This window comes from Martes martes, assembly GCF_963455335.1.
Source record: "Martes martes genome assembly, chromosome: 11".
NCBI lineage: Eukaryota > Metazoa > Chordata > Mammalia > Carnivora > Mustelidae > Martes > Martes martes.
In genome coordinates this window covers 33,587,195-33,606,059 of record NC_137899.1, presented here as the reverse complement: position 1 = coordinate 33,606,059, position 18,865 = coordinate 33,587,195, and the positions used below count along the sequence as shown (strand labels likewise).

The window sequence follows — 18,865 nt, the reverse complement described above, 5'->3', positions numbered from 1 at the left end:
AGTCCCAGACAATACTTTACTTACATGTCCTTGGCCATAACTTAATCCCATGGCCGTACCTAGCTACAAGGGAGGGTAAAAAAATTTAATCTCTTTACTGTATGCATTGCCACCCATAATTAGATTGGAATTATCCTACTAAGGAAAGGGACAGAATGTCGAGAAATAGTTAAATTGTATGTTCTTTAACTCTTCCCACCTGAAGATTTGTGATATTAATTCAAGTTAACTGAAACTTTAATAATTGCAAGGGAGAATCCATTCTAAGAAAATGTATTTTCTTATTTCAAGAAATTGTTTGAAAATATACTTGGATGTTATTTGATAAAGGTGGTTTATTTTTACTCCCGTGTTGGCCCGAAGAAATTAATCCTACTGAGAGTTACACTGCTCTGTTTTTTCTGCCCACAGTATTATTTACTGCAGAGATTACAAGGGCTCTTTTAAAGGTCTTCATCTTGGTATAGTTATGGAAAGAAAAGTAACAGTTACACTATGGAGTGAAGTTGCTTTATCTTAAGTAAGTTGAAGAATTCCCACCTACCCCCCTTTGGCTATGGAAGTATCCACGTTTTGTCTTCTCATTTATCTTCAGAGCGATGCTGCTAAGTCTTGAGAGTCTGGCATTTCCGAGGACCACTTCTCTTCTCTTGAAGAATTGCACAAAGAGGGGGAGGCAGGACATGCCACAATCAACAAGATTGTCCCAAGTACCATCAGAGAGGGTTTGACAATGTGCCCAAGGAGAGAGAGGAATTAAGTGTGATGAGAGGGATCTGGGGAGACATGTTTTTGTGTGTTGAAAAGAGTAGTCTGGGGAAAAGGCTCATTTATCCGGTTGGAGACCAGGACTTAAAGATAATGCTAACTAGGGAAGAAAATAAAATGAGAGGGAAGAAATAAAAGAAGTGAAATGAAAGAAAAGAAATAAGAGAAAGAAAAAAGAAAATACAAAGAAAAGAAAATACAAGGAAAATACCAAGAAAAGAGGAGAAAATACAAAGAAAATGGGTGACTTGAAAAAAGAGCTGAAAAAAACCTACCACTATGTTCTCTGTGTCCTAGAGACCAAACGTGATCTGTGTAAATGACCATAAAGCTATGGGATTCCATAGGCACCTTCTGCATCTAGTCTAATTCTAAAGGAGAATATTCTGACTATAGAGGTAGTTTATGTGACCTAAATCCTTCATGTTTGGGCAGACATGGAGTTTGACATTTGCTGAGACTCTGGTGCGTGCCAGGTATTGGGATAGTTTCTACGGATATGAAGATGTACAGTCTTCACCTTTAAAATCAGAACTCCTATATTAGAAAAAGAGGCATATAAATACATAAGGGAAAAAAAATCACAAAACAAGCTAAGCTTTGAAACAGGAGAAGCCTGCCAAGGACCAGTGATAAAAGGGAATGGGATAATTGATTTGGTTTTATCAGTTAAGACCCTGTCCCAGAAAAAGGCAGCACTGGACAGGGTCCTGGGGGCAAGGAGACCAGGCCTGTGTTCTCAGGTTAATAATGGTATCCTACATTTATGGGGATCTTCATCCATCTGCTCATGGGTATTGTCTCATTTGACCCCACCATCACCCCTGAGTGGAGTTGGGACTTGAACACCAGAGCGTTTTGTGCCTGGGTCTTGCCTCGTTTCCCTCTGCTGAGGCTGGAATAGAGATGGGCTTGATGAAACCACGGAGACTGCTTCTTGGGTGAACAACTCTCACCCAGCTTATGCCATGTAATCACTGGCCACTGCTGGGATTTATTAACAAACTGTCTCACTCTTCAATGGTTGCACGTGGACGGGTCATCTCTGTGCCTTGTCTGCAAGCTCCTCGAGGGCAGCGCTGTCCTTGTCCACACACTCCGCTGACTGTTGTGTCATCACCGGCTGGTCCTGACCTGTCCGTATTTGTGTGCGTGTGTGTGTGTGTGTGCTCTAGGATGAAGACGTGCCGCCAGTGTCTTTTCTGAAGGTCTTGAAATTGAATAAGACGGAATGGCCGTACTTTGTGGTCGGCACGGTGTGCGCCATTGCCAACGGGGCCCTGCAGCCGGCCTTTTCCATCATATTCTCAGAAATGATAGCGGTAAGTTTGCAAACATCCCTCTGGAGCTTGAATTGAATCCGTTCTCATGCCAGCATCACCCCTGGGTCCGTTTTGGAGTAAAGCAGCCTCAAATTAAAGTACGCCCAAGTTTTTAATTCCCTTTTGAGGAAAGCTGTGAGGCAAAAGAAAAAGTAGCCTTTCGACCCATGCCAAGTTAGGGTATTAATGATATGATAAGTTAAAAAAAAAAAAAACCATTGGAGGCATTGAATTGTGTGTCTGCACTGGAGTGAAACTGAGGTCAGGCAGTCCTCCTCTGCCCACCCCTGGAGGGGAGATACGTGCACACAGCATGGCTGGGCGTAGGAGGGTGAAGGAAGGGCAGGCTCGAGTGGCAGCCTCTGAGAGGCCAGATGCTCAGGACGGGCCGCTCGCCACTTCCCAGCTGTGCAAACTTGGGCTAGATGCTGTCCCTCCTTGGGCCTCAGTTCCTTCATCTCTAAAATAATCGTACCTCCTAGAAGGCTGAGGCTGGAAAGAGATGGCACAGATCACTCTAAGGTGAAGCGCTGAAGAGTGTCTGCTCTGACGTGAGCTTTCAAGAAGCAGTAGCAACTCATCACTGTTGGAATAATCCTTCCAAGGCCTGGGGAGTCTGAGACCCAGAAGATTTATCCAATTGTTAACTTCGGTGGGGGATAATTGTAGGAACTTTCCAGAAATAGCTAAGGCTATCTAAAACCCACCATTTATATTGTGTGGTCTTAGTCAACCTCTGACATTATTGGAGAGACTTTCTTGTTCAGATGAATTATTCTTCATCGTTGTTACAAATTTATTGTACTTGCATTAGACATTGGTCTGCAAGTAAGAGCACAAGCCAAAAAGTTAACAAATTGCCAAGGACCCTCCAGATATTTTAAAATTAGAAAGCATGGCTTTCTAATGGCTCCCTTGCCATTCAGGACCTGTGTGGACTGTATTGATATGTGGGAGGCTCTCCTGTGTGCCTGATGCTGCTCCAGGCACTAGAAACCAGGCAAAGAATAAAGCAAGACCAGCCCTCAGAACAGTTACTTTCTCCTAGGACAGACATGGCATACGCAGGAAACAAACACCAAACGTGTCACGGGATAGCAGGTGTTAGGCAGGACCTGGCAACGGGGGAGCTGGGGCTGGAGGTGCTATTTTGGGTTGGGGGGTTGGGAGCCGCTGTGGAGGGAGGGGAGCAGGGCTGGGACCTACTGAGACGGAGCTGGGGCAGAGGGAACAGTGAGTACTGGGGGAGAGGAACAGACGCCAAAATATGCAACCACGCACGCTCTGCCCACGGTGCCTCAGCCCACGTTAATAACCACACATTCCTCAAATTCGCCACAGGAAGGAGCAGGGTGGTTCTCAGCGGGCTGGGGAGTGGAGATGGGGAGAGTTACCGTTGATCGAGTGCAGAGTTTCGGTGTGGCATGCCACAGACGTTCTGGATGTGGGTGCTGGTGACGGTTGCATCACACTGTCAGTGAGCTTCATGCCACTGCATTGGATACTGAAAAATGGTCATAAAGGTACATTTTTTGTTATAGATATTTGGCAATAAACACCCCCCATATGTTCAAAGCCTAGTGTTTCAATTGTGATGCTCAAGCCATTATTTAAGGGAAGAGTGAAGAGGATCACGTAATCTGAGTAGGCATTTTTGAATGTTCTTTTGTAGGTTTTTGGACCAGGGGATGATGATGTGAAGCAGCAGAAATGCAATATGTTCTCATTGCTTTTTTTAGGTCTGGGAATTATTTCCTTTTTCACTTTCTTCCTTCAGGTAAGTACCTATGATTCCATCTTCTCAGCAAGTCTACATTCCATTAGAGAATATAAATTTATCTATTAGCTAGATTTGCATTCCTTATTACTACACATTAATTACCAGTTCACCAAACCCTAATGGAGCTTCCAATTCTTAGATCGAAATGAATTGCGGGGACTCCTGGGCGACTGAGTCGGCGGAGCATCTGCCTTCGGCTCGGGTCATGATCTCAGGGTCCTGGGATCGAGCCCCACAAGGGGCTCCTTGCTCACTGGGGAGCCGCCTTCTCCCTCTGACTGCCGCTCCCACTGCTTGTGCTCTCTCTCTTCCGGACAAATAAATGAATAAAAGCGTTAAAAAGATGCAGTCTGTGAGACTCTTCCAGAGAGCAGTGTCCTGAAGCAGAGGGAATCCTGACTCCCCTGTGTGCTAACTTCTGTAACGCTCCAGGTTTGCCCCCAGCAAACATTCATCACAAAGGGAAATAGAGACTTGAGTTCATAAGAGGATGTAAGTGCCAGTTAAATTCAATATAAACTAGGGGGGAAAAGTCAGTACAATAGTATTCCTTTTTCTGTTGTGACTCAACATGAAGTAATTCCTCTGATCTCTTCTTCCTCGATGGATGAACTCTGAAAGAACGTGTGTCCTACACATTTAGACACTGTGGCCCTGACCAGAGTGAACTCGTCCACCTCGCTCTGTTTGTCCTCTTCCACCTAGACTCGTAGTCCATTTGTTCTGTCTGTATCTCAGCACCACGCGGACCTTTCTAACACAGGCCATTAAGTCAGCAAAATGAGCTTTCCTAGTCCCGTCCGGCACGCTTGTCTTCTGTTGTCGTTGAATGGATGGCAAAAGCAAGACAAACATTGTCTTCAGAAATCGTTGCCTTACTAGTCGCAGCTTCGTTCTCCAGTCCAGCCCCAGGCCTTGGTGTATTTGGGGAGTGGAGCTGGATTTATAAATGTGTTTTGGAGCCTGGGACACCAGTGGGGTGGCGTACAGAACAGCTGTGCCCACGCTGGCCTTGAGCGATGCGCCAGCCAAGGGAGGAGGAGACCAGAGTCGTCAAGCCAGTCTTGGACACTTGGGGCCGATGCCTCCCCAGGCCCTGAGCACCGTCCTCCTGGCTTCCTAAAGACTCCTGATGTGTCCTCCCCCAGCACCCCACACCCACACCAACACTCCGTGTGCCTGTAGTCTCCCACCTATCCCGGCGGCCCTGGAAGCAGGCCCAGCTGGAGACATCCGGGCTTCTCTTCAGTTGGAACAATGGTATAACTTAGAAAGAGGGACATTTTCTGGCAGGGATGCCTGCTGAGGAATAATAGCCTAATTGTTCCCCAGTCTGAGAGTAGGTGGAGCCTTGACAGAGAACCAGCAAACTCCTTTCATTTGGAGCTTGATCCTACGGATCTCCTCCTTTCCTCTGCCCTCCACTCTCCCCTACAGGAGCCAGAATGTATTCCTGGACAGAGTTACGTTCCTGTTTCCAACCATCTGAAGTATCAGCAACACAGAGTTATAATTATATATGGTATTGTCCTTACTGAGATGCTGTCCTTAAAGTCTAGAAAAGGAAATAGACTTAGAATGTTTCAGAAGCCAGAGCTGGACCTTTGTAAGGCTTTTGCTGTTAGGCTTCTTTCTGCATGCTCATGATTGGGTAGCACATGAATTTGAAGTTGGGACTTTGAATTAGTGTTTGGTCATAGACTTGTGTTACCTGAATGGTGGATTAATATGTAAGTAACATAAAAATCAATGTGAATGTACCTACTTGGATCAGAATCCTGATGATCCAAAGGGGCAGTAGGTTTTTTTTGTTTATTTGTTTTTATCTCAACCAGGGCTTCACATTTGGGAAAGCTGGCGAGATCCTTACCACCAGGCTTCGGTCGTTGGCGTTTAGAGCAATGCTGAGACAGGTAGGTGTGTGCACTAGAGAACGCCTTCTGTTTGGATTTCTTGAATTCAAAGCCCATTTCTGTTTGGAGTGTGCTGTAGTTCACGTCTGTGCCTGCCTGCCCCACCCATGCGTTCCTGCAGGGACTGGCCGGGGGCCCTGCACACCATCCTGGGCTTTGAATGTCCCAGGTCTTCTCAGGGATCTCAGTGAAGTAGGCTTAATTTAGGTGGCTTTTTGGGCTTATTTTGCCACTATTTCTATCCACATGGATACCGTCTTTTCAAGGACCTGTGGTTCTTCTCTGGATTCTATGCAGGCCCTAGCAAGGCATTTGAGACTCCAGGGTATCTTTTAACAAAGGAAAATGTGGTAATATTCATGATTGATTCTGCTAATCATTTCCCCAAATGTTGGTAACTGAGTTTTGGTTTTGTCTTATTTGGGCTCTGTTTTCGCGTTAATTCACCTGTTAGTTCACTCAGTCCTTACCAACTCTGTACCAGTGTGCTAGTAGCTGGGACGATAAGGTGCATTATCTACCCTTTTAAGAAGTCCATAGTCTGGTGCAGGACATGGGGAAATATGTGCAAATCTCAATTCTCTGTTTTTATAGAGAGGCCTTAAGAGAGGCCCAGAACATTACCCATACACTTGGCAGGATTTGATTATATTCCTGCTCTATAAAAGAGCCCATAGCAGGTATCCTATTTGGGACATGTCTGAGTTTACAAACTATTTTCCAGTGTCTTTTAAGTGTTGCTATGTAGGGAAAATTATTTTCTATGAAACTAAAAGATGCATGGATGAGTAGCCTATAGATAAAATCATTTTTAACAAACATCTTTTCAATTCTTGTTTAAAAAAAGACAACTACACATGGTGAGAAACCAGGGCTGATTTTCTCATGCCTAGAACTTTCAAGAATTGGGTTGAGCATAACCCAAGTGTGCCTGCGCATGACAGGGATTGGGGATCTGCACTGAATGTCACTTCTCCCCTAACCACAGGGGCAAGTTAGGTGTGGGTCTCTCCAACACTAAAGGTTGTGGAGGTTTCATCTACTTTACTCTGCTTGTTTTAATTTTGAACTCATTTAAAGGTGTGTTTGTGCCACAGGACATGAGCTGGTTTGATGATCATAAAAACAGTACCGGTGCACTTTCTACCAGACTTGCAACGGATGCCTCCCAGGTCCAAGGAGTATGTAGACTTCATTCTATTCCTCTTTATTGTGGGTTTTTGTTGTTGTTGTTTTTAAGATTTTATTTATCCATTTGAAAGACTGAGTAAGCCCTGGGGGGATAGGGGGGTGGGGGAGGGGGGTGCATGGAGCAGAGGGAGAGGGACAAGAAGACTCCCTGCTGAGCTCTGAGCCCTCCAGCCATTGGGGGCTTGATCCCACAACTCTGAGATCGTGACCCGAGCTGAAATCAAGAGTCGGATGCTTTAACCAACTGAGCCATCCTGGTGCCCCTTGAACATGGTTTTGAATGAACACATGGCATAGCTGCTTCAGCGCAGCTGCTCTCAGCCAGAAATCACAGAACAACTCAAACTGACCTGAACAATAAAGAGGAAGGTTGGATTTCAGGGTTGATTGGTTCGTTGACTCAAACATGTCATGAAGGACACAGGTTCCCTGTGTTCCACCTCAGAGGTGGCCTCACCCTAACGCTCCTTCCCTTGTGGCCCCAGGATGGCTGCTGGCCGCAAACGGAATGGTCCAGTGAGAGCGCCCCTACCCATATCTCAACGCCAAACCACCACCTTCCCTTAAAACTAAGGCTTTGGCTAACTTGGGTCATTTGTCCAAATTTCCGCAGATTACCATCTCTGGGGACTGCCACTTCCCCCAAAGCCAGAGACAGAAGGCAGTGTCCAGTGCACCGACCCCTCTCCTTTTCTGAGCCCTACAAACACTAATTCAGCTCCATGTATGGTTGGTGGCAGACGGTCTCTTAGGACAGATCCACTTCGTAGCGGATGGTCTCTTTGGTGGGGGGGGGGGTCAATTTCTCCCTTATAAATGTCCAGCAAAGGGTTCTTAAAATGACCAGAGTATACTAGGGTTGGTTTTCTCTTTAAATGTTGCCTTTGTGCCCACGTACCTGTGCCCCAACTTCCTCTCCCAAAACCTAAGCTGCTGGCCTGGTTTTGTCCGGCAGAATTGGTGTACACCGGTCAGGAATGAGAACCACAGGGCACGAGCAGAGAAAAACCTGCAGGCCCTCATGAGCCAGGCACTGGGGTGTTGGGTTGACTGCAAGGAAAGGGAGCCAACATAAGGCAGGCCCACAGCCCTCTCCTCTTCTGACCGGGAAGCCTCAGATGGCAGTTTACGCATTTACAACTTACAACCCAGCTCCCTCTGTGTTTGCTCTTGCAGGCCACGGGGATGAGGTTGGCGTTAATCGCACAGAACACAGCTAACCTTGGAACCGGTATCATCATATCCTTTATCTACGGTTGGCAACTGACCCTCTTGCTGTTAGCAGTTGTTCCCATCATTGCTGTATCAGGAATTGTTGAAATGAAAATGTTGGCTGGAAATGCCAAAAGAGATAAGAAAGAACTGGAGACTGCTGGAAAGGTGGGTCACATAAGCTTCAGTGAGTATAAGTGGTGCTTTCAGACGTGTGTTTTCGTGTTGTACTTGATTTAGTCCAAAATATGTGATTGGGTTAACTAAATGTTCTCCCTACAACTGATAACTGTCACCACAGCACGGAATATTTACTATAATAATAATGCCTGTAGCTTGATGATGGGATAATTAATTGGAGGCTCTTAGCCTGTCAAAAAGCACTTTATGTGTGGTTTTTATAATTCCTGAATATCCGAAGTCCCTTTTCCCTTTGATTTAATAACACAGTGTCATTGTTGAGATGACTGTCACCCCTATGTTACACAAGGAGTCCTTAGGACAGAGACTGTAAGTGAATTGTTTAATTGCTGGTACTTGGGAGATCATCCTTTCCTTCTTGGTTGTGATGGCTACAGTTAAGGTGGGTAGCCTCCAGATGGCAGTAAATGCTTCTGTTGGTGGTTCCAACTATTGTGGCATTTGGGCAAACACTTGTGTTTGGTCTGTGCCCATTCTAGTGTTAAATGCATGGTCCAACTCATTACACTCTCACAGTAATCCCATGAGGCAACTACTACTGTTATAAATGGGGAACTTGAGAAACTGGGTAAAGGCTTGGCTGGGATTCAAATTCTGGCTTAACTTCAAAGCTCTTTACTCTGCAGTCTCTTCATATGTATTAAAATGTATTTAAATCTAGAGAGAAACATTTTATTTACGTGTACATGCAGTTAAATATTAAACTACAGCCCAGAGTATTTTTACTTACTTGGGTCAGTATTATCCTTTATTGACACATGAGGACACAAAGCAGACACTGATAAAAATCGTGATAGTTTCTGCAGCACCACACGTGACAAAGCCCTTTTGCACCGCAGGGCAACCACCTTTTCCAGAAGGGAGAACTGTCAGTAGCTAGAACGAAGATCACATTTTCTTAAATCAGTTGTATGAATCTAGTTAAGATAACAGTCTTAACTCTATTAAAAATGGCTAATAACACTGAAAGGTATCAGAATTTTGGCAGGAGCTGGGCAGTTAGAAATGAGCTTGTGGCAAATGGGACATAGCCCCTTGGATTTTAGTCTTGGTCTTGCTAATCATGGCACGGGATACTGAAGATCTCCAACTTCTCTGGTCCTCCCTTCACACTTGAATGAAGTGGGGAACTATGGGCTCATGTCCCATGTTCCTTCCAGCTAATACCCTCATTCTAGGAATCTGAAAGTAACTCCGAGGGAACAAAATTATTTTTAATAGCCACTTAAATCTAACAAGCTTTGTTTAAAAATACAGTGTGAGAGATTGGAAATTTTAGATGTCAATTGTTAGCAGTCAATCATAATTCAATTTTGTTTACTAAGTCAGCTCTTGATATAACACAGCATGAGGGTTAGAAAGAAGGTCCTGGAATTCTCCCCACCCCCATCACTGTCCTGTGTTTTTGGTGTTTTCAAAAGAAAAAGCTCTTATTAACCTGGGTGCAGATAAATCATGGTTAAAGTACATCAGGGTCTGGGATAAGTTCCCATTTTCTTTTTTTTTTTTTTTTTTAAGATTTTATCAGATAGAGATCACAAGTAGGCAGAGAGGCAGGCAGAGAGAGAGAGAGGAAGAGAAGCAGGCTCCCTGCTGAGCAGATAGCCCGATGTGGGGCTCGATCCCAGGACCCTGAGATCATGACCTGAGCCAAAGGCAGAGGTTTTAACCCACTGAGCCACCCAGGCGCCCCCCCCATTTTCATTTTTCATAAAGGGCTTGGTAATGAAGGTATTCACTCCTTGGCTGGTAAGGAGGTAGGGAGTGTCTGCATTTAACCCTCCCCGATTCAGGCCCTGTGTCAACTGAGATGACAGCCCTGCCAAACCAGGACGAGGCCTCCAAGCAATTAATCCAGAACCAGAAAATCTGGAGTTGAATGTGAAGTCATTAACAACTAGCTTCTCCCTGTATATGTTACAAAGATGGGGAAGCAGAAACGCATAATGGGCAAAGAACACATGCTGGGCATCAGATAGCCTGATGAGGAATCCTTGCCTCTACTTATTAACTCTAGGGTTAATAAGTCAGAAGCTGTTGAGGCAAGTCGTTTGACTTCTCAGTTCCTTCAGCTGTGACAAGAGGATAATACTGATCTCACAGGGTTGTGTGAGGCCAAGTGGAAACCCGTCCATGAAGCAGAGACTAGAAACTCACTAGTGTGTTCCAGGCTGGCTCTCATTGCTGTTGGGTTCTTCATTTCTGACTGAAGAGAGAAGGTTGTTCAGCCTGAGGTAGCAAATATCTCGCTTTCGTCTTGTGACAGAAGCTGAGAACTGAGGTATAAAGTCTTAAAGCTGAGAAAAACAAACAAACAAAACACATAAGACTAAAATCTGATGCTCTTTGTGTTCGCGGATTTAGAGACATCAGCTAGAGAACCAGTCTTTAAACTTCACAGCTCAGTCACAGGCCATTAACATTAGTCTAGGACAGTTTGGCTGGAAAAGTCAGAAAACTGCTCTGGCTGGTTTGGGTATAAAGGAATTTGAGGTAAAGATGCACAGAACTGCAGGGAATACAGATGGAGAATATTCCTGTAAAGTCACGGGCTCTCAGAGCCACGCACTCCATTGGGGTAGAGTTCTCTCCATACCCTTGTCCTGTTCCTCACCTGCTGAGGCTTCAGACCTGCTGCCTCTGCATACCCAGTGTGGCTCCCCAAATGGAGACCTTCCTCTCGGAGTCCACACAACCTCTCCATTCAAGCAGTGGCCTCCATCCAAGTCCAGGAAAGAGATGAGTCTGGTGTCCATCCCTGGCTTAAGCAGGGACTGGAGGCAGGGTCATGTTGTTTATAGTTGGGATCTTCGTTCCAGCTGTGACTGGCCGGTCTCTCTCAGGAGGGATACGTGCCTGGAGGAAATGACTGGCTCCTTCAAGGGGTCTTTAGAAATCATGTAGCCTAATGCCCTCTTTTAGGACCCTACCCTGTGAAGAAAGCAAATCCACCCAAGGCTGTGGCAGAGCCAGTCAACTGACTGACTGGTGGCAGGTCTGGGAATAAAATCTGGCTTCTGGTGTCCAGGCCACCGTGCTTGGTCTCAGCATGTCAGTCTCGCTGGGCATATGAGCACTCACCCACTATATTTGGTACAACCAGATTTGTTTTCAAGATGGGCAGCTCTGCCATAGAGCTCATCACTTGAAGAATACGTTATGCCTTTGCTTTCAAAACCGAAGGAATTAAAAACCTGTCAACAACCTCAGGATTCCTCCAATAGAGCCCTTTACTCCAGGAGTAAAAGCCCCACTTCTAACCAAGATCTGTTCTACGTTACAGATTGCAACAGAAGCAATAGAAAATATTAGGACAGTTGTGTCCTTAACCCAGGAAAGAAAATTTGAATCGATGTATGTTGAAAAATTGTATGGAGCTTACAGGTAATGAACATAAATGATTGTTACTAAGAACCCAGAGCTTTCCTGAGGCTTAATAATTGCTCCCAAAAGATAATAAAACTTCTGCTCAAAAAAAAAAAAAAAAAACCAAATGATAAGGCTGTAAGGATGACATATTTTTCAGTAGCTCACTGAGAAAAAGTAGCCTTTGGATGTGATTGGAGTATAGAATTGGGTTTTTACATCTCTTATAAAAAGAGCAGAGGGGATCTCTGAGATGGAACGCCAGTGTGTGCTCCTCTATTTGGCTAGAGCATCCCATGTGTTCTCTGGGTGAGGACGAGATCCAACCTACTCAGAAAACCTGCACATAGCCTATTTAACTGGTTCATAATTGACTGATTTAAGAAACTCCAAGAGGCACAACTGGCCGTTTGCTTATAAATGAATATATTTCAACACTAACAAAATTGAACACATCTTAGAATACAACTTCACAGACTAGCATAGTAGCCTGAATGCTTACAAATTTGAGAAAGAAAAAGTGAAATTTTGATTGTATTCCATCTCATTAGCTATATATACTTCACGAGATTATATTTTTCTATCCATTTGATGTAAACATATAGGTAACATGTAAATATGTGCGTGCCATTACCTAAGACTTAGGGTTGATTTGTACTTCAAGGGAATGAAGGAAGAGCTAATTTTTTATTTGATTGTAATTTAAAGATGGAAGAGCACTGCAGATTGAGTAATTTTAAGTAATGTAACCACACTCACATCATATAAGTTGAAATATCTAAATCAGTAATAGTTTGAATTTTTCCAGAGTCTTTCCAAATGCTTTCTTTCTAATCTGGGAGTAAATAAATCACTGTTCTCTTGAAGGATGTAGAATACAAAGTATAATAAAGCAGCTGTACTCATGAAGGATAGCATGTGGTCTAGTTAGAAACAGGGCAGAACAAACTATTGGGGCTGGTGGGATCTAGCTCAGGGAAGAACTTCTCATGTGTGTCTGTATTTACCGCAGTGACCCAGCTTTTCTGAATCTGAAACATGAACTGTGACATAGACTATAACTAGTCACAGAAGACAAGATAATACTGAAGAAATCGCATTCAGACAATTCAAACTTTAGTCCTCACTTTGACATCCCCCAATGTTTTCGATTCAGCGGTCATGTTGATATCATAGGGGTTGGATATCTGATTGACTAGATATTAAATGTAATAATATCAGCAACTATCAATTGAAAAAATCAGTATGAGGTACTATGCTATACATTTACATTGTTTCTTTAGTTCCCAATTCTGCATCGTATTGGATATCCCCATTATACAAATCAGAACACTGATACATGAGAAGTTGTCATGTATTCAAACTAACAGAACGGGAGGCAGAATATATAATCAGGTCAACCATACTTAGAAGCTGCGCTAAGAGAGGCCAAAGAGGTGACTATGAATATACGAATTTGCCTTTCAGGAATTCTGTGCGGAAGGCACACATCTATGGAATTACTTTTAGTATTTCACAAGCATTTATGTACTTCTCCTATGCTGGTTGTTTTCGATTTGGCGCCTATCTCATTGTGAACGGACATATGCGCTTTAGAGATGTTATTCTGTAAGTAATTTTAAAAATTTAAGATTATTCTATGTGGTTTTGGTAGATCCATGCAAAATTAGAGTGTGTGTGTCGGGGGTGGGGACTCACTTGTTCTAAAATGAGGTCAGAGTTGAATCTACCACAGAAATCTGATCTTACTAACACTCCAAATGCAGTCAAATCATCCAAGTGGACTAAAATTAGCCAAGTTCATAAAAGTCGTAAACCAGAACTGTAGTAATACAGAGAACTCCAGTCAGGAGGATAGCAGACTTTCTCATTGTATAGTGTAGGCAGAAATAAATCATAATGAGAAAACTGTTGGTTACCATGGACTCAAACCAGAGGGTTAAGTAGCTTGCTGTTGATCTGCAACCACAAAATGGCGTTGATGGAGGGATGGGAATGCTTGACTGAAATCTGGCCAAGGCCTCTTCCGCTGACTGGGCCTGGGATGATCCTGCCAACGTTTGGCCTTGTAGCCTCTCCTTTTTTTTTTTTTTTTTGGTTTCCAAGGCTAACCAGCAGTCTTTCTAATTGATGTACTTGTCTTTTCAAAATATGCTAACTACATTCAATTAGGTTGTGTTCTTGTCTTGCCAAAGGGAAGCCATTCTTTTTAAGATCACTTGGCATATTTCTGCTCTGGTGGGATGATTTTAAATTAGTCGTGGATAGCCTCTTTTTTGAACACAGGGAGGACAAGGAAAGTGTTTTCATCCAAAATGAAAATAACTATGAAAAAAATATATATAAACTTTGTATCATTCAGGATCCCAGCAGGAAACAAATGTCCTTCGGATTGGGTAACTAGGGAGAGTGCTAAAGGGTCTGTTCATAAAGGTGTGAGAAGTTAAGGTAAGCAGGACCAAGAGCTGTCAACTACCCAGCAGTTGCCAGCTACAAACTGCTAAGACCCTCAACCTAAAGGGCAAGAGGAGGGAAAGATTTTCAGAACCCAGCATAGGGGGCTTCTGTGGTCCTTGGTGGAGGGATACCAACTACACAATCAAACAAGGGAAAAGCCAGCCAGACAAATGTCCTCACTTCCTGCTAGTGCCTGTCACTACCAAACCCCATCAGAAGCCAGGGGACAAGAAAAACATTTGATGCAGTCCATGAAGGTCAGCCTCTTAGGGAGTGGGATGGTCCAAGAGAGAGGTGGGTAGGGCGTAGACGGTGGTTTTGGAGGGATAAATGGCAATATCCAGCTCTGGGAATTACAACTTGTAACACTTTATTGTCTAGAAGAGCATCTCTGAGGAAATGGGCCCTGCTTTTTTTGTTTCCTTTCATCTCTACCAGTAAAAAATTCTGGATAATTGGAAGACAACTTTTTAATCTTTTAGGTTAAATCTCGATTACAGGCTATATAAAAAAGTTAGGCAGCAACATGTGGGTTGTTCATCACTATTTTAAAATTTAATTTTTGGTAACCAACCTTAACAAGTATTTAAGGGATAGCCTTACTGTACCCACCATTCCTGCTCCCCCCACCCCCATACTTAAAACACACTTTAATATCTTAGATTTAGAAGTTTGGGGAATGAAACACTTTCTTAAGTTCTCCACTATTAATAGATAAAAAATGTCCTCCCATCCTCTTGTTCTGGGGGAGCTCAGGTGTCAGGAGTGAATAGCCTCCTGGAGATGTAGTTCCCTTAATTATAAGAGAAAATTGAGTTGTTGTAAAGGTTTATTGTCCGTAATGCAATTTCTCTAACTGCAGTGAGCCGTACTGGGTGTGTGGGAGCTCAAAGGTATCTATGAACTGGCAGTCAGGGCCAGCGAATCAGTAGGTAAAGAGTCACTCCTTGTCCGATGCTAATGAAAGCCCTCCAGCATTCTAGACCTCAGCCCAGAGTCCCAAAAGGATAAAACTAGTTACTAAAGTTACTGGAGGTCACAAGTCAGTCTGTTACGAGCCACTTTGCAAACGAGGACTAGGGAAAGTTACGTGAACTTTGGCATCGCCTCCAGATTTCCTTTGTTCATGGAATCCCGTGGAAATGCGTGTCATGGTTTTGGCAGGGGGTGGGTGGAGGGCCTGCGGGAGTAGTAAAGAGTGATGCTAGTTAAGTGGTATGTCTTTGGATTTTGAAACCTCACAGTGTTAATTATAGACGCCGAGTAGTTAATTCCCCTACTTCTGTCCAGGGTGTTTTCAGCAATTGTGTTTGGTGCCGTGGCTCTAGGACATGCCAGTTCCTTTGCTCCAGACTATGCTAAAGCCAAGCTGTCCGCAGCCCACTTATTCATGCTGCTGGAAAGACGACCGCTGATTGACAGCTACAGTGAAGAAGGCCTGAGGCCTGTGAGTTCTCTGCTGCCTGATGAATGCTTGGTCAATTTTTCGTTAAGGTTTGCTCTCTGCTAGATGATCACCACAGGAAAAATTTGTCATGATTACACTGACCTAAATTTAACTTACTCTGTGATACTTACAACCTAATATTTGGCCAACATTCTTAACATTTAAAAATTTCATGGGTGGGCAGAGGAACCTGGGTGGCTCAGTGGGTAAAGCATCGGTCTTCAGCTCATGTCATGATTCCAGAATCACAGGATCAAGCCCCAAGTCAGGCTCCCTGCTCAACAGGGACGCTGCTTCTCCCTCTCCTCCTCCCCCTGCTTGTGCTTTCTCTCTGTTAAATACATACACACATACATACATACTTTAAGAAAATAAGATTTCATAGGGATTTCAAGGAATCTGAGGTTGAGCACTTCAAAAGTAAAGAAAGGGGTGCACGGCTGGCTGAGTCAGTGGATCATATGACTCTTGATCTTGGGGTCATGAGTTCAAGCCCCATGTTGGGCATAAAGCTTTTAACCTAATTTTTTTTTAAATTTAAAACTAAAACCTCCTGTATTGAACAAAAATCATAATAAACTTCAATTTTTTTAAGATTTTACTTATTTATTTGACAGAGCACAAGCAGAGGGAACAGCTGACTGAGGGAGAAGCAGGCTCCACACTGAGCTGGGAGCCTGATAGGGGACTTGATCCCAGGACCCTGGGATCATGACCTGAGCCAATGGCAGATGCTTAACTGACTAAGCCACCCAGGCACCCCCATAATAACAAGCTTTACAGAAAAGTTAAAAAGAAATCCAGATGTACTAGAACTAATTTCCATGAAAAATGTTAATTATTTCTGCATGAAGTTATATGCATGTGACTCTGTAGGTAAAGGCAAACAGGATTGTGGCTTTAATCGCATTTTGTAATGACTGAGTTACAAGTGGTAAGAAGGATACTTTATTCATGTTAGGAGTAATAATCCTGTACTACCTCCAAAGTTTAAACTCAAATTTAGATCCGAGTGTTCTCTGTATGACACAAGCTGCTGTATATATTAATGCACGAGCAGCAGTATGCATAGACAGTTTTTCTGGGACTTTATCATGGATTTCATGTGCTGAGAAAATTCCTGTGCCCTGTGAATAAGCTAAAGAGGCAGCCAAGGTTTGAGATAAGGGCTATCCACTGAGACCTCAGGTAGACACTGTGCCAAATTCCCGAGCCTTTGAGCCTTTGGCCACTGGCTTTGCTCTAGCCTCAGAACCATCACTGGGAAATCTATTTGTCTAAACCCGGAAATTGAGTTTAGATAACAACTCTCTGTAATGTGACTGTCTGTTCTTTTACTCCCATCTCCTATCTTCATTTTATATAACAGCTTGCTCTCAGTAGTAACTGGTGCCGACATTTAGACTGAATGTGAATTTTATGCTCCTCTCTTTGGTAAAGTTTCTGTGAAATACTTCTTATTCCAATAATTATCAGACTAATTATAATAGCAACATTAAACTTTTTTTTTTTTTTTTTTTTAGGATGCATTTGAAGGAAACGTGACATTTAATGAAGTCGTGTTCAACTATCCCACTCGACCAGACATCCCCGTGCTTCAGGGGCTGAGCCTCGAGGTGAAGAAGGGCCAGACGCTGGCACTGGTGGGCAGCAGCGGCTGTGGCAAGAGCACGGTGGTCCAGCTCCTTGAGCGGTTCTACGACCCAGTGGCTGGAGCAGTGGTGAGCACACTTTAAGTCAGTAACCTGATTTAAGGTTTTATTTCAAGTGGCTAATAAACCAACATTCTTATAAGAGGAAAAAAATAAATAAATAAAGGCTTATAATCCTGGCTGATGCAATGACCACATTCTAAAAAACCCAAACTGGTGCCCATACTCGGGCAAATATATGAGGACAAGAGGGTAGAACATCTGGAGTTCAGTTCAGAAAATACTGAATATGAGGCTAACCTCTGCCCTGCTGTGGGCTTTTGGAGCCAGCCTGATCCTCCTAAGTAAATATCCACTTCCTGGTTTGTAAAGGAGAGCCACAAACTCTGGCCAGGATTCTAGGCAGACACCCGAGACAAGCTAGTACCTTCTTACACCCTCCTACCTCCTTCTGCCTTCTCTCTTGAATACTGAACTCAAGGCTCTTTGACTTTGACCCTCATCTCCAGCCCTTTCATACTTAGCTTTTCATCAGTGATTTTCTAGTACCTAGATCCTCTCTCTGTGTTGAGTAAACTCTTGGCTTTTACTGTTAATGCCTGCATCTCCCATGACCTGGGGATGGCACCCACTGACCAAACCCTAGGAGTCCATCCCCATGTAGATGGTCACCCAAGTGTTAAACTTTGTGTAGGTAGCTCTTTTTAGGAAATTTCATGCTTCCACTATTAAAACTACTCTGCTGGTATTAATACAGGCAGACCAGCTTGACAACATGATGTGCTAATACTGTGGTAGAATTTTTCTTTATTGAGAGATCAAGACTAATTGAACTCATTTCTATTCCTTCACCCCAAAAGAAGCTGCATTCTCAGTTGATATATCACAAGCCTCCTCTAGAAGCAACATGTCTCCTGCTTAAAGCAAATGAAAAAATAACCACCAACAAAACTGTGCTCCCAAAGACACGGGTTTTTTTGAGCTTGTTCACTTTCCATTGAACTCTTATCCTCAGTGGTATTGAAGAGAAATGGGAGAAGTTTAAGGCTGGTATTTCTTGGGAGAAAGAGTGGGAGAGGTAGGACAGGAAGTAACCAACTTTGAGAATCGGGGGCCACACTACTGATGAGTTTTGTTATCTGGCTGCCTGGAGGAGGGGAATAAAGTCAAGTTGAAAGGCTGGAGTCACTCTGGGAAGAGCAGATACGAGTGGGACACCTGACTACAGACTTCTTAGAAGCAGGATGATATACGTGCCTGAAGGAGCGCACATAAGGACAAAGAGGAATGTGGAAAGACAGGGCCAGATGGGCTGTCATTTCACCAGTGAGATGAAGAAAGGATGGCTTAATCACCAGAGAAATCTTTTTTTTTTTTTTTGGCCTCCAATCTAAGTGCTGAGAGGCTTTGAGAGGCTTTGAGCCTTGGTATTTCCCAAACCAATGACGCCCACATGTCACACAATGCTCCAAATGATTAATCTGTTAATTTATGATTTAGGGGTTTTATTTTTCCTTCTTAAGCCCTTTTTATAGTTTGTGGACTTTGGTTTTCAG

At 43.6% G+C, this 18,865-nt stretch overlaps 1 protein-coding gene across 6 annotated transcripts in view; it reads left to right on the top strand.

Moving 5' to 3' along the window:
* The window catches only part of ABCB4 (ATP binding cassette subfamily B member 4), a 64,770-nt gene that overhangs the window by 41,340 nt on the left and 4,565 nt on the right, over positions 1–18,865 (top strand). For all 6 annotated transcript variants that reach the window (XM_080818355.1, XM_080818354.1, XM_080818353.1 and 3 more), the window contains 9 exons: positions 1,944–2,090; positions 3,763–3,867; positions 5,706–5,783; positions 6,881–6,964; positions 8,151–8,354; positions 11,671–11,771; positions 13,221–13,361; positions 15,501–15,657; positions 17,181–17,378. In XM_080818355.1, coding sequence (XP_080674481.1) covers positions 1,944–2,090; positions 3,763–3,867; positions 5,706–5,783; positions 6,881–6,964; positions 8,151–8,354; positions 11,671–11,771; positions 13,221–13,361; positions 15,501–15,657; positions 17,181–17,378 — 1,215 coding nt within the window. The remainder of the gene's footprint in view (positions 1–1,943; positions 2,091–3,762; positions 3,868–5,705; positions 5,784–6,880; positions 6,965–8,150; positions 8,355–11,670; positions 11,772–13,220; positions 13,362–15,500; positions 15,658–17,180; positions 17,379–18,865) is intronic.